Below are 22,535 nucleotides of genomic sequence, written 5' to 3'. Positions count from 1 at the left end.
TACAAAAGTAGAAGAAGATTGCTATCTCTAACCACAAAACACATAGGATTTTATTGTCAATATTTTGTGTCTCTAACCTAAACTATTTGAAAGTTATTAAATGGTCACTAGCATTACAGTTCTCTGTGGTTATTAGAATTAAAGTGTTCTTATAAAGAGATAACAAAAATTAATAACAATGGGCGAAAGAAAAGGAACTAACAAATATTATCCCCCTGATTATGATCCCAAAGTTGGGGGGCTTAATAAATTTTTGGGGACACATGCTTTAAGAGAAAGAGCCAGAAAAATAGACAAAGGTATCATAATTATTAGATTTGAGATGCCCTATAATATATGGTGCGACGGGTGCAAGAATCACATCGGAATGGGCGTCCGATATAACGCCGAAAAAACTAAAGTTGGAATGTATTATACGACTCCAGTTTATGAATTTAAAATGAAGTGCCATCTTTGCGATAACCACTTTGTTATCAGAGCAGATCCAGGGGTAAGTCAATATCAAATATAACTTTAAATTATATTAAAGGTAATTTATATAGAATCTGGATTATATTATCATGTCTGGAGCAAGGAGACAAGAAAACCGTTGGGATCCTACACAAAATGGTCAAGTGGTGCCTGAAACTAAAGAAGTTCAGAAGAGATTATTTGATGACCAAATGTATAAATTAGAACATGGGACAGAAGATAAAAATGTAATGGAAAGCTCTAAACCAAGGCTTGTTCAATTATTTAACAGAAATGAAGATACGTGGGCAGATTGTTATACTGCAAACCAAAGGCTGAGGGCAATATTTAGGGTAACTAATCTTGTAGCTATAAATAAAGAACCTCACAGTTTTTTTGTCATTTTAGAAACAAAATTATGATAAAATAAACCAATCTAAAGATAACTTTAAATTAAGGACCATCGGATTAAATATACCACTTCTGGAAGAAAGGGAAGAAGACAAACACACTGCCAGTTTGCTTGTCATGAAACCAGTTAAGAGTAGTCAAGAAAACCTAGAAGAAAAAAGAAAAAAAATAATTTTCCAAAGCTCCCTACCTACCAGTAATTTTTCAAAGAAAAAAGAGAATAATGCTATTAAAATGTTAAGTAGCACAAAGTTGAATTTGGGAATCATTAAGAAAAGTAATAAACATCTCATTTCTGGGGATACAAATAACTCTGGTGGAAATGATGTTGATAAAAATGATAATGAAGTATGTGTTAACAATACAAAAAGAAAAGAGTCAGAAAATGGTGAACAACAACATAAGAAAACAAAACTAAATTCCTCATTAGTTGGTGATTACGGATCCAGCAGCGATTCTGATTAGGAATAATTAGCATTATATATATTAAGTTATTTATTTGTATATAAAGGCTACGACAGAACAAAATAAACCACTGTTTTCATAAGTTTATGTTGATTTATGTACGTCAAAAATCAGCTGCTTTTGACAGTCCAATTTAAAACGCATAAAACCACATAACCACAAAACGCTGAACACTCTATTTTGTGCACGTAACCCTTAGAAAAAACATTGTTTTGGCGGGAAATAGCTTTTAATTATAGTAATGGACATATCGATCGATATTAAAATTCACTCATTACCATTTCGTTAAAACATTTTTATCCAATCACTAAAAAAGTTGACAAATATAATAAATAAATATAATTTTCTATACAATAGAAATACTTTTACTATAATAAATATAATTTTAAATAAGTCGAGTAATCCCTTTATTATTCAAATCGATATATTCTTTTCGGTAACTAATAATCGAACCTCACTAACAATTTAATGAATTTTCAAACATAGAGTATATATCATCAGACTATATTTCTCTACGGTATATATTACTCTAGGTATATTTACTAAGCTTTCAAATATGTTTGCTGAAAAAGCCTGTAATTTAATAAAGGAACTTTCAAGATGTGAGGAAGTCCTTCCTCCTTACCATGTAAGTCTTTAAATAATTTAAAACCAATTTAGCTTTATAATATTCAATTTTAGACCGAATTAGTCAAAGAAGTTTGTACTGAAATAAAACAACTACATGAACAAAATAAAGAAGATGGGTAAGTGTTACTACAGTACTTTGAATAAGAATAATGAAAGTATTTTAGTGCTATTGTTGCTAACGAATCGAGTATCGCCGGTTATGCAAATGCCCTTTACCCAACACTAAGAATTGGCAGTTCTGCCGTTAAAAGAAATGTAAGATGTCTTCTTGCATACCATTATAACCGGTTAAAAACCTTAAGAACCATGAGATGGGAATTTGGGAGTATATTACCACAAGATATTAAGACCAATTTAAGTTCAGATGAAATTGAATGGTTTACAAAGTACTCAAGAAGCTTTGCAAAATACATGACATCAATAGGAGAAAATGGTCTCAACTTATGCTTAGATCTAAGACCACCAAAATCTCTTTATATTGAAGTCAAATGTCTAATGGATTATGGAAAATTTGAACTCTCTGATGGTACCATTTTACTATTGAAGAAAGACAGTAGACATTATTTACCAAGAAGTGAATGTGAAGAACTTATTACACAAGGTGTTTTCCAACATATTGTTTAAATCAACATTGCTTTTTTTTCATGTATTTATTTTGTTAATATATTGCACTACATTTTAACTAAAATTGCATTTTAGTTGTTCAGCACTTTTTAACACTTTGTTTAGTCTCTTCCCTATTAACTTAGGATAACTATTGTTTTTAATTAAGAATTCCTTACTTTGATGAGACACTGCACCATTTTGTAACTGAAATTCACACATTAGCTTTAAGGGTTCTAACAGTTTAGTTTTATAAACACTATCTTTTTCTAATAAGCTTAAACAAATGGCTCCTGTTTCTAAAGTACTTAAACAACCATCTGCAGGTTGAGTTCTTATAATGTAGTTACTAGTATCTCTATTTAGTAATTTTATTTGTTTTAATTTATGTAATGCAGGATTTGCAGAATAAATAGCTTTTGCTTGTGGCCAGGTTCCATCCAATATAATAACATTATACCCTGTTTGAGGGCATTTCTCTGCACTTATAGTTGCAATATCTAAAGCATTAGGGCTTGGATATAAAAGCAAGGTGTTTGGGTCTCTCAAAATCTCTGATAAGTCATGATGAACGCCAGGGAACTTTTTTCCTTTGAAAATAAGGCACTTCCCGTCACTTAAACCCAATTCTAGCATAGGAGCTGTTCTAAGGCATCGTTTTTCTTCCGCTGGATGTTGCAATAAAATAATCCTGCTGGAAGGGCAAAGTGGAGGACTAGGCAGAGAATCGCAATAACAAACAGTCATTGGTCGTCTGAAATAACATAAGGGATAATTCCTAAAATTTGAATAAAAATTATAATACCCTTACTGACACTGACTACAAATTTCGCGCATTTTTGGTGGTTCTATAGGAAGACCGCATAAATCTATAAGGATTTCTTGATCTAAATCCATATCCACTCATAAAAAAATAATAATACTCTAACTACAATTTATAAACTTGTCAAAACTAAATTGTTATAGATTGTATTAGCGTTGGGAACTATCGAATAAAAACACTCGACTATTTTAGATTCGACATAGCCAAAAAGGTGCTCACAAAATATAGAAATCTCTATTCCTAGCACTATAATCCTAAATTATTGAGAACAGTATTTTGTGAAAATAGTCGGGTGGAAATAGTCATCATATCATTATTATTACATTTGACCTCAGGCTTATGTAAAACATTTCCAAACGCGGCATAGAAGTAGGGATGTTGGTCACTAGATATCGAATATATAGAGAAATATCGATATAACGATAACTTAAGAAATATGTATGTATAAAATATATAGATATATTTATATCTATATTAATTTTAATTATTTTCGATTTGTAAAAAATGGAATGGAATAATGATACCAAATATGTTATATTCTCATTTTAATAATATTTGGGAAGAAATAATTATATAACAAAATATAGACAAAATAACAAAACAAAAAACTAAAAATTAATTATGTACAATATTCACTCAAATTAATATTCGGAGACACAACAAAAAGCTTAAATTTTCGAAATTGGTAGTGTTGCTCTGTAAGCGTATCCCATTGATGCGGAAAGTCGATAGTCGAACGGGGCAAGGTCTGGTTGTTGAAGGTTTTCAACGCTTCCTTTGTCCGATTTGTTTTAAGAGACGGCGCATTATCGTGCTGTAAAATCACTTTACCGTATCTTCGAGTCCATTATAGACGTTTTTCGATCAATGCATAGTTCAAATTGATCATTTGTTCACTTTTTCGGCAGCGATCACTTTTAACTGTTTCATCAGGTTTCAAAAATCGTAAATGGTGTATTACGATGTCACTCGATAAATATGATTAGGTGTCACTCTGGTCCTACCAAACATAGAGCATTGTTTTGCGACCAAAACGATTTGGCTTTGGAGTCGATCGGCCGGCTAAAGGTGATAACCAAGATTTTTTGCGTTTTTAATTACCCGTTACTATTCATCATAGATGTCATCATTTCATAGACGATTTTTTCATTTTCTATTTGCCTGCCATTTAATTGATCACACAACGTAGAGGCACTCCTCTTTCCATCTTTTGGATTTTCCTGATAATCGCCCATTCGCTCGTAATCAGACTCTAATCGTTTCTTGGTACACATTTAAATTCTGACAATTGTTTTGTTGTTTGGGTTTGGTATTCATCTAATAACTATTGCAGTTTCGCATCCTTAAACTTTTTCGATCTACCATCGTAAGTTTCTACCACCAAACGACGACTTTCAGCGGCCTTTTTCTTTTAATTAAATAAGAAAAGTAATGCGTGCCGCAAATATACATTTTCAGCACGAAATTTGCATTTTCAAGGAGCTATAAATCTATGACGGTGTTACTTTTACAAAATATAACAGTAGAATAAAATGAAATAACAGTTCAATTGAAAAGTCCCCGGCCTGACATATAGATGGCACTACTAGAATTAAATCCATATGTTTTTTAGTTAACCCTAACCCTCAAAAGATGCGTGTATAAATTTGACAGTTGTCGGATCATTAGTTTGTGAATTATAGCATTTTGAATGAAGTAACTTCTGTTATTGTGAAAAAAAAAACGGATAAAAAAGAATTTCGCGAGTTCATAAAATATTGATTTTTGAATGGAAAGATACAGTTGAAGTAAAAAGTTGGCTTGATGCCGAGTTTCCGGACACTGCCGCAGGAAAATTAACCATCGAGGATTGGTATACTAAGTGTAGACGTTGTGAAATGAGTACCTAAGACGGTGAACGCATTGGACGCCCAAGAGAGATTGTTACCACCAAAAACATTTAAAAAATCCACAAAATGATTTTGACTTATCGTAAATTGAAATTAAATGATATAGCAGACTCTCTAAAGATATCAACTGAACGTGTACATCATAGCATTCACGAATATTTGGCTATGAGAAAGCTCTATGCAAAGTGGGTGCCGCGCGAGCTCACTTTTGACCAAAAACAACGACGAGTTGATGATTCGGAGCAGTGTTTGAAGATAATCAAGCGTAATAAACCAGAGTTTTTGCGCCTGGGAAGAAATTTTCGTCGAATGAAGAGGTGATCGCCGAAATTGAAGCTTATTTTGAAGCAAAGGACAAATCGTACTACCAAAATGGTATCGAAAAGTTGGAGGATCGCTATAATCAGTGTATCACCCTTAAAGGGAATTGTGTTCAATTAAAGAAACTAATTTTGCCAAAAAAAAATATGTTTTACTATGGTAGGCCGGGGACTTTTCAATTGATCTGTTATGTGTCAGATCATAACATTGAATATTTAAGCCTAACGACATTTTTTAGTAAACCGGTAGTGATTTTCCGGTACATCTAGAAAAAACCTAAAATTCCTTTTAAACTTGAAGCATTTTTGTTTCTTATTCTACTAATTAGTATTACTCTAATTAAAGAGAGACAGTATGAAGTCGGATGAGTCCGATCATGTAACCAATTCGGCATATAAAAGTCGATTTGCATAGGTACTGGTTACACCGTTGTCATATGTTAAGGTAAATATAATAAAACAACTCTAACCTGCCATCTATTGTGGCTGTTTAATTAATTGTAGTTTAAGTCTTTCATTAAATATGCATTAGATCAACAATAATGTTAAAATAAATTATATTTTATGACGCTATTTTTGTTTCATTACTTTATTTACATTGTATTTTGTTGTAAGAGTCAAAATACATAAAAACTGGTGCCAACTTGTAAATCTGGTGCGGCAACGTTGCATTATAAATTTTGATGACTTGCATTGGCTATTATATTGGAAGGACTATATGTGACTAACTTTACCATTTAAATCTATAACCCTCTCTATTACCTGCTACAGCCTTTTAAGTTGCCTGGGTTAAGAGGTAAATGCTTAATACATACCCAAGAGAATGAAGAAGGACCTTTTGAGTTATGTCGGATTACCTAAAGGAGCACTGCGCTAAAAAGTTTCCAACAGCGCATCAAAATAGTTGTGCCGATTTATCCAAATGTCACCATAGAAGATGATAGTGGATATAAAATTATGTATAGATGGTAGATCATAAAATAATTAACATAAAATTGATCGGAAAAAGACCTGAGATGAATGAGGCTATAAAGCTAATTGCCCGTACGTAATGACGTCTAAATTAATAAATAGCTCTCCTCGGTATTTGAAGAAGAGGGCGAGGACCGATATTTTGAAAATGAAAACTTTGAAGAAATAAAGGTTTCCTGTACGACACTCTAGAAGAAAAATGGTTGAAACCTTAAAATATTTGCCGAGAAGCCCAGATATTTTATATCTCTCGATCTTACCCTCAGTTGTTTGGTTTCTTGGTTCTAAGGGGGTTAAGATTCTGGTGGGTGGTAGATTCTGCTTACTTTATTTTCTCAGGCTATTGCGGTAACGGGAATAGAAAATAGGGAGTGAGGTTAGCTGCGTGTTGCTTTTCCGTAGATTGATCAGGTGGCTAGTGTTTTCTCATATTTTTTACATTATTGGAATACGAGATTCCTGGCGCAATCCCATGGTATTCCAATCTGTATAAATGTTATGGCGTCTCACGCTTTTACCAACTATCTCTTGATCAAGACTGGGATGAAGCTTTGGCCGTCAATTCTGACCTGATCTCTCCATCTCTTATTGTTTTGATCAGTCCAAGAATAATCGTTTTTAGATGACATTTTTCAAGTGCAGCGAACAAGTGGAAGGGATAGTTCATCTCTTCCAAAAATCTTGTTGTTTTCCTGTAGTTTAATTTCAGGTTTAGTCCCGGTTCAGAAGATTACTACCAACTAGACGTTTTGTCCCGAGTTTTTGGGATCTGGTTTTGGTGTGCGGGACTTGTATACAATTCGTCTAAGATTTGATTTTTCACCACCTCTCCTTTACACTTCGATCTTTTTTGTACTTGATGATAATTATCCAAGTCTTCGGGAACCGTAAAGTAGTTTTTCGTAGTTTTGGTTAAGGATTGGCCTTCTTTTCTTGGCTGATTAGTTCTGATTCTGTGCTTTTATTATTTTCCTTAAGCCCCATCGAAATAATAATCTTCCATGTCCTCAAATTCGTCGTCATCGTAAACCTCGGCGGCTTAGATCTGAATTTTTTCTCTTATGCAAACACCTTTGCGTTAGCCAGTCTAGATACTGTCTACAGTTTTACTTCACTGCGGTTTAATGCGGCATATCACTAAGCTCTCGTTTTTCGGTCGACATACAAAGTTCCAAAAACCTATTCAATAAATCGCCAGCCATAGCTAGAGCATATATATATATAAATATAGAAATGTGTACAACAGCAATTTTTAGGTATTTGTCAAAGAGTTTGATTTTTATATGCAGTATTCTGATAATTGCGATTACTTGTATAATAGTGTAAAAATACAGTCATATAAAATAAAATGTATTCAAATGATATTTCGACTTTTTTAATATATTTTTTTATATATTTATTATATATTTTATATCGATTCGATTTCGATTCAAACCGAACGATTTTTTTCGAGGAGTGAAACGAGTTTTTCGACTGTGTCGATTTTATTAAATATAATTAGTGGATTTGATTATAAATCGAGATTTATCGATTATCATAATATATATATATATATATATATATATATATATATATATATATCATTTTAATGTATTCGTAATTATGATTCGATTATATAAATTATTAAAATCTATCCCATTATTTAAAACTAATTAGAAATTTAAAAAATGTCATTATTTTGTTTTTTAATGTGTACTTTGGATAAATTTTGGGTACATTAATTATTTCAATTATTATTAATTGAATATATGATTTGTCATGAAAAAGTTAGAGAAAGAATAGTTGTGAATTCGTATGTGCTACCAACCTCATAAACCAATTTAAATGGAATATGTCATCCGTCAGTAACTGAAAGTAAATTCAGAAAATTGTTAATTATTTGGAGGTTATATTTTGTTGGATTTTTTGTTTTCTTTGTGAATAAATGGTACAAGTTGTGTTTTATTGTTCGAATTTTCAGTGCACGGGCAACTGTAATAGGAACAAAAACAAGTTAGAAAAGTTGTACTATTTGAGACATAGACTGTGAATATACAGGGTATTTCATTGAACACAAAAGGAGAATTATTCCAGATTGATTAACAAATATGGCCGACCAGAATAGGGATATAACTTTGTTGAAAAAAACAATGATTTCTGTCTTTGTAGACGAAGCTCTACCCGATATTTTAGTTGTAACATACGAATTTGGCCTTAATATATTTAAAGGGGTACTTTTGGACTCAACCAAAAGGTAGGAAAGAGTTATGTTTTATTATCCTTTTTCAATTTGCATTTTAATATTCAATACCGTGATAAGTAATACATCGTAGTAGAATTTTCAATAATCTGTCTTTAGCCAGTTTTAATGTAGTTAATTAATAATTAAATCATTATATAAGAATAGGTTCTTTCACATTTCAATTTGTAGAAATTTGCCTTGTGGTGTACCTTTCATAAATCCTGCTTTTAACACACCCTCTAAAAACCCTGATGATGATCCACTTTATGCTGTTAGTCAGAGATTTGCATATAGTGATCCAAATGCACCTAAGAAAAAAAGTGTTCAGGTTAGCGATTTTAGATATTTTTTGGCATAATTCATTAATAATTTTGATCTATTAGGTACCTAGTAAATATAAAAATAGTAAAATGACAGTGAGACTAAGACCTAGACAAGTTTTGTGTTCAAAGTGCAAAGGAATTTGTAATGAGAATTCAGGTGACTAATTTTGTGTTATTCTAGAGTATTTCTAAGTCAAATAAGGTTTTTTTTTATAGAAAATGTATCAAGAAAAAGGAAATCCTCAGAAACAGCTAATAGTCCGCCACCAGTACAACTTTCAACAAAGAGAGGTAGCAATGGCCCCATCACAAGGTATATATCAATTTAATATATATTGTGCCTACAACAGTTGTATGTGTATTTTAGTGCAAAAAGAAAATTAAGAGGTTATAGTCAAGATGAATCTGAAGAAACATGTAAAAAGTCTAACAAAAAGTCAGAAGTTGTTGAAGACAAAGAAGTTGGTAAGTTATAGTATATGTTTTTGAGTAGCTCTTGTTTCAATCAAATTATATAAAAGTATGAATAATAATGCTAATTTAATCTCTTTTGTTGATAAATATAAGTTGTAATATGAACAATTGAATGCAATATGCCACGTTGAGATTCTAACATTATGCCTTTTTAAGAAAATCCAAATTGGGTTGATGCAGACTCATTGTCGGTTAAAAAGCCTTTACCTGGTGGTCCCATCGAAAATGAGCCTCAAGAAGACCCATTATTAATAAAGCATTCCGAAGAACATTCCCAGGCTGAAGAAAGTACTACCGCGACCAAACAGCCCGTCTTTCAGCAGCCAACACAGACACAAGTGCTCAGAGCAGCTCGCAGGACAAGGTAGGACCAATAATAATCTATGATTGATATGTAGATGATACAAAAAAACCAACCTATTGCTCTTTTGAAAAATATTCATAAAAGATATTTGATAACATCCATAGTTCAATTTTAACATGTATAAAAGCCCACACAGTAAGTGTTATTTCAAATTGTTTAAAATTAACAGGAGGGATTAACATGATTAATGCTAACTTTTAGGAAATTTATGAGTCAGGAATTTTAGCTGGAATTTTTGCAGTGATTATATGTATGAAGATTGTTCAGTAAAAAATACACAGGTTCTTTTAAATATTTTAAAATAATTGCATCTAAATTTATAATTTCCTTCAAGTTGATTAAATCATAAAGAAATAGAAACTATGAGAAGAAATACGAAAATTCAGATGTGCCATAAAACATTCCTCATATATAATTTAAATGTTTTTTTAATGTATCACTTGAAAGTATCAAGATTGTATTATTGTTACGTAAAAATTGCTGTGATGTGAATAATAAAATTAATTTTAAGTCAAATGATTGTGTTAATTGTTTCTTCATTTGTTTCCAAACTGCTGAAGTTCCATCCGTAACCAGTGCTGGCTGAATGAAAGAACTAATGAACGGTACAAAAATTCCATCACGACAATATTTACCTTTAATCATCCCCACATAATTCTTTTACTGATAAGCGACGGCATTTTATCGATTTGATTTTAAGATAACTGCATTAAACCTTTTTGCACTTTGTCATTGGAGCAAGAGGAAGGTTGCCTTTTTGTATTAATATCGCGTTCTTCTGATGGTTTTCATTTTATATAATAGGAAGAAAAGGTGTATGGCCGCGTTAGAGGGAGAGAATAGTGTTGTTGCGACTACATCAGATCAAGCTGCCAGCGCGGGCGGCTTATTACCTAATACCAGGACTATCAAAATATCGTACGGACCACAGGGAGAGGGAACAGTTTTGAAAATACCCGCTCAAATAGGTTACTTGATTTAAATCTTTCGTTTTTCTCTTTTTTTTGTGAGCAACAGTTAAGTTTCAATAGATTCCTGTTGACACCTCTGATCGGCTAGTTTTTTTCTTTATGAAACTGATTCACATTTTGCAGTTATCTAAAAACCTGTTTATTTATTTTTTTGTCCATTTTATATTTGGTTGACTAAAAAGTATTTTCAATAATACTCATATAGATTAGATGATTGTTTGGTAATATTATTTATATAAATAATGTCGCAAATAGTATTAAACATTTGATAACATACAGGAAAAGTGTGTATTTTGGGATGCTTCCCAGAAACCTTCTTTCGGCTATAGTATTATTCCTCAGTTATGAAACGGCTCAACCGTCAATATTTTTCTGATTAAAAATTCACTGAGAAGAATAAAGTTATCAAAGCACAAGGATCAAGCTACAATTACTGTGATTCGAAAATTAAGTGTTTTAAAAACTATTTTTCTCTACATGTCCATTTAGTTTGTGAAATATGGATGAATAGTGCCTGATAAATTATAGTTATTTAAGATTATTAAGTTATTTAAGTTGTAGTAAATCCTTCTTAATCTGCAAACTTGGCAGTGTATTACGTGGAGTTATTTTTTGTGCTCAATAAACATTTACAAGCAAAAATGATCATGTTCAACCCGAAGAGATATTGATATCGCTGATCGGTTTTATTTTGACGGTATTCATAACGATAACTATATGTCTTTAAAGTTTGGATGGAGAGGTATTATTGTGAGCATATTTAATGTATTTCATTTCTTAGTAATTGCAGCTTTACCTTTGTACGTGGTATATAAACGTGAATTTTGCTTTATTTTATACTTCCATGTTTTATAGTTATGATAGCCAAAATTATCTTTTTGTCAACCAGATTGATAATTGTAAACTAATTTTCACCTCTATAATTTATATATTTTATGCACGCTATAGCATATCTTAAGTATTAGTAGCAGAGTATTAAATTTTTTGCTATAGTAGCAAAAAAATTGTTGGGTTTGGGTCCTTTTTGGGTGCTAGTTTGTGACAATATGTTGTCACTATAGTGCCAAAGATTATAGTAACGTTCCATTTCCAATTAGAAAATATCACTGACGACGATTCTGAGGAGAACATTAATGTTACGAGTCGAGGGTCTATTCCCAACACGAAAGCTGCGAGGAAGGCGATGAAAAGAGCCAAGAAAGAAGCCCGTAGAAAGGTGCTCTTAGGTGGCAGTCCGTTATATTTAGGTCAGTATTGTATACATATACATATACATATATATATATATATATATATATATATATATATATATATATATATATATATACATATAATACTAATTCCTAAATCGATTTCTTACCTGATCATCTAGGTGGAGCTTCGCCAAGGTATCTAACAAGCCCTGCGGCTTCGCCTAGATATACTTTGGGAGGTTCAAGTCCTAGGTATACTGTAGGTAGCACGTCTCCGAGACAGGGTTTAGGTAAGGATCCCTCATCGTCAGCTTTAGTATTTTTGTATCAAACCGCCGCAATTAAGACCGCACGAAATATATGTTATTTTAGGTAATAATTCTCCAAGATACATGATATCACCTTTTGAACTTACAGTTCCGAGACGTAGAAAACACAAGATGAAGCATAAAAAGAAACACAAAGAAGACAAAGATAGAAAACATAAAGAGGGTGAGGTAAGGGGAGTAGTTAAAATTAATTACCTTTTCTTGTTGCGCTTATAATTTATTGTCTAAACACATTCAATAATTGTAGATCTTTTGGACTGTCTTCGTTTTCACATATTTTTAGTTAAATTTTCGCATTAAGTTTTACTGAGTCTCTGATTCCTCAAAACTTATATGTAGGTAAGCAGTTCAACGCAAGAAGAAACCAAAGAGCAGTGTATCACCCAGAAGTTGTCAATCAACTTGAAACGACTGAACAATACCTATACTTCGTGTTCAGCACAAGAAGACCATACGTCTAGTTCCGACGAGCAAGTGCCCGATTTTCCTCCCCCCAACCCTCCACTAATGCTCCGAATTAACGCACAAAAAATGTCAAGTGCTCTGGGAGCTGATGGTAAGTGATCATAAAACAAAAGGTTTCCGAGCATGATCGGGTCTCTTTCCAGGAGTTCGATTATTAGTGGGGGATGTAGTTTGGGGCAAGATCCACGGTTTCCCATGGTGGCCGGGCAAAATTCTTACCATAACCAGTTGTAACACTCAGGGACCACAAGCGCACGTAGCTTGGTATGGATCTTCGACGTCTAGTTTGATGCAGTGTGATCAACTAAGCCATTATCTAGATAACTTCAAGGTTTTGAAGTACTGCCGTGATATATTCAACTTATATTGACGATTGAACTTGTAGGTTCGTTACAATAAAAAGAAAAAAGGTCCTTATAAGGAAGCGATTAAACAAGCGACCACAGAAGCACGAGAAAATGCCGAAAACCGAGTGAGGCAACCGTTGGGCAATTCTCCTTCGCACAACATTATACCGCAGGTCGTACCGCCAGCTCTTGCATCTCCCAGGGAGATTGACGTCATGTCATAATGTGACCAGGATTGTTACTTGTACATAAATTGTTCTTTTACAGTTAAAAATGTTTTAGATCAATTTCTACTTTTAGTATCAGAACAGTGAGTCGAGGATATGAATAGTGAAGGATGGTTAAATTAGGGATGTCGGTCGTGTTGAAAAATATCGATTTTTTAAATATCGATATATCGGCTTCCATATGTTAAAAAATATCGATATTTTTTTGCAACAGTCAGAAAAAAGATTGGAAAACAAAAATCATATTAGGTCAAAAAATATTGATATTTTAAATGAAACTTTAAAATTACGTACCAAAAAATTAATTTTAAAGGTTTATTGAAAATATCGATATATTAATGGATTTGAAAAAAATTTCTATCATTTTTCTGCATCCCTAGGTTAAATAAGAATTAACTTTATTGGCTATCAGATTACTTAATTTTTTCTTAACAATAAACCCATGAATATTTTTTCATTTATTACTTTTTATACAGTACCATAGTTGAACAATTTAGCAAAGCTGCCATTAAAAAGCCAGTCTTTCAATTTGATACTGTTAAGTCTGGATTGTTGAAACTGGAGGATCTTCCTTGGATGAGGTGATCCTCAGGTGTTTGACAAAGAAAAGACTTTGGAGAAACATTTTTCTTACACTATACCTCAACATATGTAATAATAAAAAAAAAGAGAACCGTTAATTAGGCTAGCATATCATTCAAAATCTGTTATCCATTGTAGCATAAGGGTTTTCTACGGTTGTTTTTATATAGAAAGTTCATTTTTAATATAACAGAAAGTGAATATGTGCAGCCTTGAGAAATATTTTTATGACTAGTGTAACTTTTTTAATGTTGTGTAAAATATTTAATCTTAAATGTGTACTATAGTGTTTATATTTTTGTTAAAGTATCCACGGGTACAGTCAGTATGTGTGGATGTCAGTGTACAATAACAATTACTTTTATTTGGTTTCCAATTTATTCTTTTATTTATTTCTGTTATCCAAATTGTAATTTATGTCAGAATTGCAAGTATCACCATTACCAAATTTACATTATATTCTTTTGTCCAATAGTTTTTTCACTGTAAATTGTTTTTATTTTAAAATTAGTTCTATACAATAATATATCTGTGATTTTATTCTCTTAGAGTAAGTGTAAGTCAAAATAAAGATTCTTTCATAAACCCATGCTTTTTCTTATCATTAAATAAATGCTAGTCTAAAATATAACATAAATTAAACAGGATATTTTTATATGACTATCAAACACCATTAATTAAAAGCCAAAAAGAAACTTTTCATTTTGTTTAGGGTTAAAACATCTGTATATTTTTTTCAAAAAATACAAAAAAAAGTCATATTCCACAACAAAAATACATTCACCTAATGATGTTATCATTGTTAAGGCCTCTATCGGCATTGTTCTAGCTCCATTGGTTGTGGATGGTCATCAATCTGTCATGGACTTCTTTAGTGCAATTCAGTTCACAGAAAAGTGGTTTTAAATTTTCATAATTCATCAGGCTTAATCCTGCTAGTCCAAAATAGGTATGCATTGGATCTGGTACTGAATTGACCTTAACATAAATGTATACATTATTGAATAATGAAACGATAAGAAATAAACATATACATGAGAAAAACTCCTACCCATTTTGAAAAACCCCCATAACGATCCTGAGTCATTAAAACAAACTGAGGATTATCATCAGATTCAATAAATTGGTAAGCATTCAGTATTTTCAAAGCTCCTCCAGTCCAAAAGGAGTAACATGTGTCTGAAGGTTTGTTTGGTCTTCCATTAAAACCTAAAATAATATTTCATATCAATTATAAAAGCTTTATGTAATGTTCTATTTGTACCAGTATCCAGTCTATACAACAACCATCTTCTCAGGTTATGGAATTGGTCTTTGGATAATTTCTCTAAATTATTGCTTAGGGCCAAAGCAGCAACTGCACAAAAAGTTGATCCACAATGACTCTCTAAATCTGGACCTTGACCAATACCACCATCATAAGACTAAATGATCATCTAATTAACTAAATATGTTTTATATGTTTAAAATATTTACTTACTATGCTTTTTAATACAAAATCTACCATTTTCTCAACATCAATGCCACTCCAATCATTTAGAATATATGAAACTGCAGCTGCACAAAATACAAATCTCATATCATTTTCTGCACCTTCTTTAGCTCCTTTAAAAGATCCATCTTCTAGCTGCAATGATCTTAAGCCTAAAATATTTAAAACTACTCTCTCAAATTGATTTTACTTGATATCTTACTCTGTACAATTCCTTTTCTATCCACTCTATCTAAATTATCACCTAATATTAATAAACTCAATAAACTTGAATATGTTGTGGCTATATGTCCCCATTTGTATGTAGAATTCTGATTGTTATTGTCCATAGTGTTTAATGTTGTGGAGCCTTGAAAACCACTAACCAGTTCTATAATAAAACATATAGAATTGCAATGAATATATTCTAGAATTTCTTTTAATAGAGTACCTTCAGCATTGCACACCTGAAGCTGATATACCCAATCTATCATTTGTTGCTTTCTTTCCTCAGATATTTTGTCTAAGTCATCTAATATGTCTAAACCAGCAATGCAAAAATAAGCCAGCACTGTTCTACAATTACAATGTGCAATTGTTACAACTAAAGTTACTTATAAAATATTTTGTAATTACCTGTTTGTGTCCATATTAGCCAAAAATGATGGCATAGAGTGGTGCAAAAACCTATTTAGATATTTTCTATGTAAGTCTCTTTCAAATTCAATATTTGGTAAAGCACACATTTTAATATTAGATCTGAAACAATTAGAAGTAATAACAAACATAAATGAAAAATGTGTGCCCCACCTTAAAAACTACAAATATCACACAATATTGAGGTTAGAAGTTATTTGTTAAGATTTGTGCGGAATTATCACCTTATCTTTCTTAAAATTGCATGTCCAAAATTTGGAAGTATATAAATTTTGTCTAAATCAGATTAAAGGAATTATAAAGACATTTTATTTTCAATGCACTAGAACTACCGTCATATTAACAGTAAACAGAGGTGAGTGAGGTAATTTTATTTTACTTTTTTCCATAATATTTTCAAAAAATCAGATATATTTTGTAATTTATGCCTTTAATCAAATATAATAGCAAAAATTCATAGGAAAATTTCAAAAATATCTATTTCACTATGTATTGTTGGTGGTCTACACAAAATGCGCAAATTTAATTTCATTCCCTAGACGCATCAGCGATTCTCCCACCTAAAATTCTTCCATACGTATTTTTTTTTCTTGTTTCCCAGCGCTGTCAGTCTAAACATCAAGGTGTTTCTTTTCTTCCTTCAGTAAATAAGCGGTTTTTCTGGTAGGAGGGTGTGTTTTGGAATTGTTTCGTCAATAAACTTTGACGTAACAAAATAAAAAATATCGTTTTAAGTTAGTGACGACAAAATATTCGACATTATCCATCGGACACCGAAAAATATCAATAAACGGACAGTCGATTTTCCATTGTTTTCTTTTGAGGTTGTCATAGCAACCGTATTTGAGTAATTGGTGAGTTTTTATTACGGATTTCGTTACATTCACTGCTTGCTCATTGTTTTTTTTATTCATTTAATAAAAATAGTAATTTTAATTCCCGCATAATAATCCCCGTTTTTAAATGATTCATTGATTATACGGAAAATATCAAATGTAATTTCTTATTTATTTATTTAATATTAGTGTTTATAAGTCGTGTACAGTGAGTCCGTTATAGGAAAAGTCAAATATATTATAGAGCATGTAAAGTAAGATTGTTGACTTTATTTTTATTGTTTTTGTGGGCCTGTAGGCATAATGTTCTTTTACATAGTAGGTCAATTGTAAGGTAGGTGTGCAAAAAAAAATCAAAGCAAAATTTTCAAGGTCATCGATGAGAAACTAATTAAACGAGAAATGTGGGTTTTACAATTTGTTAATAGCCTGTTCGGAGTGTGCCATGTGAAAGAAAACAAACGTGTTTAATAACAACCAACTGTCTTTATACAGGGTATCTAATTTTTATTTTATGTGGTATCAATACCGGACATATAAAATTCCACTGGTAGAGTCACCAAAACATTCCGTTGAAAACGCTAGCTGATCTCATCTTTTATGACCGACAGACTTCTCGAGATATTAGCAAATAACTCAATTATATTTTATACCTTAGGCCTTTAAAATAAACAAGGATATCTGAGTTTTAAGTTATACACGGTTTTGTGTTTTCAATATTCATAATGTGACGCTTTCCGTAAAGGTTTTCTTTTTCGGCTCTGTAAACGCTTTGGCGTTTCATATACACAGAATGTTGTATATGAAATTATAGTCAACGCTAAGATTTTATTTAATGTAAAGTTAACTTGAAGTGTCCCGTATTATCATCGAAAGTGTCTAGCGGATATTGTTAATTATGGCATTCCATGCCTGTACGTTTGTAGATAAAAAGGCAACATTAACTATCATTACTGAAACTTGAAACATTTGTTATCACATTATAATCGCAAATTACTGAGGGCTTGATTTACTCTGCAACCGTTAACAAATAATTTAAAATGCATTTATTTATATTGTGTTGACAAGAAAGTTATTTTTGTTTTGTAGAGTTAAGTCTCTTTATGTTCAATTAAACTTTTATAGTTACGAATTTTTCAATTAGATATTTTTTGTTGTGGCTTGACATTTTGTCAGTCAGTAAAAAGCGGAATCGAGTACTAATGTAGGTTGTTTTTTAACTTTTAAATGGCAATGGATCAGCCCTATATGGGGAACGTTACTTTCCGACCAAATTTTGATCATTTTAAAAGTGTGAGTGATATGACAATGATGCATTTGTTGACAGCAATTATCTGAATTATTTTTCGGGTTTCTTGGAGGTATCATAAGATGTTCCTTACATTTCTGTGCTCTCACTAGCTTCCAAATGCAACTGATTCATTTCATAACACATTTTGAATTAAAGCCCACCATTAAAACAAAAATCTTGAATCCTCCATTGATTGTTAATGTTTGAAACTGATGACTGATGAAATTCTTTTGAATTATGTTTTGATTTGATCTTAGTCAATTAATTTACTCAAGTGTTTTCTGGTATTTCTTACCCTTCTTCTTGTTATTTGAAAAAAATAGATATTTGACCAAAAGTCAAAATGCTGTTATCATTGTTTATCTGTATCTGTTATAAACACAGCTGTAAAATCTGAAACCCTGTGAAATAATTAGTACAACTTCGGGTACATAAAAGGTTAAGGTGTGCTAGAGACTACATGACGCAAATTTGTTCGAACCTGTCGAAATTAAAATTTTTGATCGAGTCAGCTGTTCGAGAAGGGCTGTGAAAAATTTATTTTTCTAGAGCGGACCTGGTATTTTTGGCACGTGTCACATAAACACGATAAAGGAAACCGTTAAGAACGTAGCCGGCTGGATCGCCTTCACCTGGTCTTACCGCCCGGCAGATGTTCGTTATTTCCCTTTATAAGAAAGGAACCAACGTATTCGATCTGGTCTAACGATTGTCGGTTAACGAATGACGTCTTATTAATTGATATTGTTAGCGCCATTCTTTTTCCTAACAAAATTTTTTGTTTTATTTTCTATCCATAGTCATTAAATAAGCAATAACGTACAATATTTTGTCATTGACTCTGACAAGTTTATAAAGTAATTTATTATTTTTTATACAAGTAACATGTGTACAAATTAAATCAAATTTATAACAGGTAATGTGTATACGATAATTTCTTTTTTCATTGAACACTGAACACAAAAATTATTATATCAACTTTTTATAACAAGATCAACAGTAGATTCATATATTAATATTGCCCTTTTCGTTCCCCATTAAAATACCGTATAAAATAGTTGTAGGAATATATAATATTAATTAATTATATGAATATATTCAAGATGGTTCGCATTTTAAATGTCAATTTTAACGTTAAAAACATGAATCGTTATTTCGCGTATTCGCTCTGAAAGCCCAGCAAATAATTAAAAGGTTATATCTACACAGTCTACCTATAAGGGACCTAAGTGGAAATTAGGTATACGCCAATCAACAAAAAACCAAAGTGATATTGACTACAATTTGCCTGGCATAGAATGTGAAAATTTGACGATTCAATTAGTTATGCCGAAAGAAGTAACCAAAGTTATCAAAGTTGATATTAATCTAAAGAAATCACCGATCTATGATTTAATAACAGGACAATTGCTGAAATTACAAAAACTTCCAAGAAAGGGAATTATAAAACTCACCAACTTGATCAATGCAGCATTTCGACTAAAATACGTCCTAATCGTTTGGAAAATGGTTTACATTATCATGATTCCAAAACCTAGAAAATCAAATGAAATAAAGATCTATATACGAGATAGGTATATCTAAGGTATTTGAAAAAATCTTGTTGAAAAAAACAAGACCGATTATAGAGAGCAAAAACCTAATACCTATTTTTCGCTTGTTGCTGGAGAGTAAGCAAATGTAATAAAACATCTCATCCAAGTGATTTTAACACATCTTTGACAGTTTATAGTGTATGAGCAATGTTGCAAAATCACCTTATCGCGTTTTTAATCGCATTGTGGACGTTTTTCGACCAATGCGTTCTTTAAACTTATAATTTGCTGTCAGTAACAATCAGTATTAATGCTTTTTTCAGGTCTCTTCTGTTCACAATACACGACACCAACTTGATCCCACTACGCTGACTTCGCCATGAAATGATTTTTTCCTTGAAATTTTCGAAATAAATCCATTTTTATCACCCTACAGTTACTATTTGATGTATAATTGACCTCCTTTAATGTCTTTGAAGCAGAATTTCACTGACGATTCTTCGATTTTCTAATTGCCTGCCATTCGTTACCCCCCACCCCCCTCATGCGGCACCCACCTTCCCATTGTTTTTTCCCAATGTTTTTTTCTTCTGTCAATTCTTTTTGAGTTTACGTTGGGTTTTCATACAATATCTCCCGCGTTTCCGCGTTTTGTCTGTAAATATACAAACACATGTTTCATGATAGGCTTGTACGTTTTTATTTTGACGGAACGTAAATTGTCTAGTATTGAGGTTAATGTTAGTAGAATAAAATGAAATAGGTATCAAATTATAACATTGCATAGTTATGGCTCGTTTAAACATAAAAGTTTTCAGAAATCAATAAAAGAATTTCATTATTTGTGGATGTATAATGACATATTATTCTTGAAAATCGTTAAAGGCTGCTGGATTGGGTGTTTCCTACAAAGTTTTAAGCTCGCTGATTAAAATCTGTTGCTAACTTTTTTTTATTTTGTTATGGTTGCTACGACAGTTTCTTGAACTTTCAGCCCTTTTAACAATTTTTGAACTCTGTGTGAGGCACAGTCAATGAACTAGAGCGTTTGCTTTACGTATTTGACATGATGACAATATGCTCTTAAGTTTATGAGCAATACTTCCTATATACAATATGGCGGCTCTGATTGAACACATCTGTTTTTAGTAATGTAAGTTTTTCTTTCAAGATCTGGTTATCCTATTACAAGTTTAATAAATGACCAGTAAATTATATGGTTTCGAAGAATTCTAGCTCATTTTGCCATATAAGTCGTCGCAGATAAAATAAGTAAAGTTTCCTGACGAGAATTAATTGTACTAGACTAAATTATAAGATAGGCACTTCATAAGTCTTCTAAATGCAATACACTCTACAAAACCAAATGCCAAGTCTTCCAACACAATCATTTCATTTATTGATTTATTCCAGTGTATCTTTAGAGGGCACCTACTTAATTTAAAATAGAGTAGTTTTCTGGGAAGTTGATGAATACTTACTAATTGCATCCTGTTTTCTTTTTTCCAAGTTGGAAAATTCTCTGTTCCATTAGAAACTGATTTACTTATGTTAACAAATCACTAACCACACTCTAACCTCAAAAGTTAACGTATTTGCGTTAACCGATCGATTAGTAAACAAACAACCATTAGCATTTTCGGATCAACTACGTAACTCAGACAAAAAATGTAATGTCGAAATGTAAACAAAATGTTTGTTTGAGATTCGCAAGTCAACTGTCAAAAGTTAATCGAATCATATATGGTGCCAATTTATGAAATATGATATTAGTGAATGTCAGCTTCAGGTATTCGCATTAACATTCCAATCTATCTCTAATACACATACCGCGTGTGTCTTATGTTGTAATATTACATTAACAAAACTGTATAACCCTTTCAAATGTTGCCTTTAATACTAACAGTAACTCATTAGTTAATATGTCTTTTTTCATACTAGATCATTAATAAGCATAGATAGCATAGATATAATCATAAAAGAATTTGCGATTTGTAACAGATGATATGTGTCGTTCCAGTTTGTTGAGTTAGATTTATTTTATTAGATGTGGCTGTCAGAACATTTTCGAAGAATTACTTAAAAATGGCATATAGCCCGTCAAATAAAACAGCCAATGCACGTCATAGATCACGTTTAATATGCAAATGTAGTTTGTAAAAATGTAAAATTAGATCGAATTTTTCTTTCTTATTTTACCCTAATTAAAAAGAGACAGAATGCTATTGGAATATTTAACGGAATGAGCTTATGAAATTCAATTTGGGTTGGTACTCGTGGATCATGTTACAAATGACTGCAAATTTTTTAAAAGCATTATTTATGATAATTATAGGTTATAAACCAGCAAACATATATAAAAAGTTGATGCGGCAACATTGCGACATTTATTTTTACACACTGCAATTGGCACTATATTCGACTTAATCTATGACGTGTATTAGCTATTTTATTGGAAGGACCATGTAGACTTTTGATTTACGTTTGCCGGTTTATAATCCTTAATTATTACCACTAACATTTTGAAGAATTCTGTGGAATTCATTTGACAACAGAATCGACTTGTACCAACAAAAATCGAATTTTATAGACTGATTCGGTTACTGACACATCAGATAGCATTCTTCCCCTTTTTATCTAGGGCAAAATGAGACATCTATTGGTGAAATGCAAAGTATTAATGTAA

The 22,535-nt window shown here is 31.8% G+C and overlaps 6 protein-coding genes and 1 long non-coding RNA gene across 15 annotated transcripts in view; 4 read left to right on the top strand and 3 right to left on the bottom strand.

Moving 5' to 3' along the window:
* The window catches only part of LOC143195138 (uncharacterized), a 110,336-nt gene that overhangs the window by 49,422 nt on the left and 38,379 nt on the right, over positions 1-22,535 (bottom strand). The window lies entirely within an intron of this gene.
* LOC143195131 (coiled-coil domain-containing protein 130 homolog) lies at positions 49-1,408 on the top strand. Its single transcript, XM_076402029.1, has 3 exons — positions 49-490; positions 543-803; positions 859-1,408. The coding sequence occupies exons 1-3, from the start codon at positions 179-181 to the stop codon at positions 1,324-1,326; spliced, it is 1,041 nt and encodes a 346-aa protein (XP_076258144.1). The 5' UTR covers positions 49-178; the 3' UTR covers positions 1,327-1,408.
* LOC143195136 (DNA replication complex GINS protein PSF1) lies at positions 1,494-2,644 on the top strand. Its single transcript, XM_076402046.1, has 3 exons — positions 1,494-1,954; positions 2,008-2,072; positions 2,121-2,644. The coding sequence occupies exons 1-3, from the start codon at positions 1,883-1,885 to the stop codon at positions 2,578-2,580; spliced, it is 597 nt and encodes a 198-aa protein (XP_076258161.1). The 5' UTR covers positions 1,494-1,882; the 3' UTR covers positions 2,581-2,644.
* On the bottom strand, positions 2,635-3,555 carry Dtwd2 (DTW domain containing 2). Of its 2 annotated transcripts, none has more exons than XM_076402037.1 (2): positions 3,371-3,555; positions 2,635-3,313 (listed from the first exon to the last, which is right to left on the bottom strand). In XM_076402037.1, the coding sequence occupies exons 1-2, from the start codon at positions 3,454-3,456 to the stop codon at positions 2,635-2,637; spliced, it is 765 nt and encodes a 254-aa protein (XP_076258152.1). In that variant the 5' UTR covers positions 3,457-3,555. The 2 variants fall into 2 exon arrangements, with proteins under 2 accessions (XP_076258152.1, XP_076258153.1); XM_076402038.1 differs by having other exon boundaries at positions 3,375-3,512.
* LOC143195128 (uncharacterized) lies at positions 8,381-14,644 on the top strand. Of its 2 annotated transcripts, none has more exons than XM_076402023.1 (13): positions 8,381-8,796; positions 8,974-9,112; positions 9,168-9,264; positions 9,324-9,420; positions 9,475-9,572; positions 9,738-9,945; positions 10,750-10,913; positions 12,014-12,163; positions 12,289-12,399; positions 12,527-12,606; positions 12,778-12,994; positions 13,047-13,234; positions 13,289-14,644. In XM_076402023.1, the coding sequence occupies exons 1-13, from the start codon at positions 8,651-8,653 to the stop codon at positions 13,472-13,474; spliced, it is 1,881 nt and encodes a 626-aa protein (XP_076258138.1). In that variant the 5' UTR covers positions 8,381-8,650; the 3' UTR covers positions 13,475-14,644. The 2 variants fall into 2 exon arrangements, with proteins under 2 accessions (XP_076258138.1, XP_076258137.1); XM_076402022.1 differs by having other exon boundaries at positions 12,482-12,606.
* betaggt-I (geranylgeranyl transferase type-1 subunit beta) lies at positions 14,762-21,345 on the bottom strand. 6 transcript variants are annotated; one of them, XM_076402034.1, is made up of 8 exons: positions 21,331-21,345; positions 16,167-16,217; positions 15,982-16,106; positions 15,754-15,921; positions 15,540-15,703; positions 15,324-15,483; positions 15,111-15,268; positions 14,762-15,037 (listed from the first exon to the last, which is right to left on the bottom strand). In XM_076402034.1, exons 2-8 carry the CDS (start codon positions 16,199-16,201, stop codon positions 14,885-14,887), a joined length of 963 nt encoding a protein of 320 aa, XP_076258149.1. In that variant the 5' UTR covers positions 16,202-16,217; positions 21,331-21,345; the 3' UTR covers positions 14,762-14,884. The 6 variants fall into 6 exon arrangements, with proteins under 6 accessions (XP_076258149.1, XP_076258150.1, XP_076258146.1 ...); XM_076402035.1 differs by lacking the exon at positions 21,331-21,345 and adding an exon at positions 16,341-16,694 and having other exon boundaries at positions 15,094-15,268; positions 16,167-16,289; XM_076402031.1 differs by lacking the exon at positions 21,331-21,345 and adding an exon at positions 16,341-16,694 and having other exon boundaries at positions 16,167-16,289.
* The window catches only part of sigmar (Tumor necrosis factor alpha-induced protein 8-like protein sigmar), a 41,859-nt gene continuing 35,769 nt past the window's right edge, over positions 16,446-22,535 (top strand). Inside the window, exon 1 of one of the 2 annotated variants that reach the window (XM_076402042.1) lies at positions 16,446-16,542. The gene's annotated coding sequence lies outside the window, so the exon portion shown is untranslated. Of the gene's footprint in view, positions 16,543-16,760; positions 17,042-22,535 lie in introns of those variants that run through there. The other variant, XM_076402041.1, reaches the window with a different exon arrangement.

Source organism: Rhynchophorus ferrugineus, unplaced genomic scaffold (genome assembly GCF_030347505.1).
Source record: "Rhynchophorus ferrugineus isolate W39M unplaced genomic scaffold, kcgeb_rfMv2 rfM4, whole genome shotgun sequence".
Lineage (NCBI taxonomy): Eukaryota > Metazoa > Arthropoda > Insecta > Coleoptera > Curculionidae > Rhynchophorus > Rhynchophorus ferrugineus.
The sequence above is the reverse complement of the archived record's forward strand: the minus strand, read 5'-3'. Positions and strand labels throughout refer to the sequence as shown.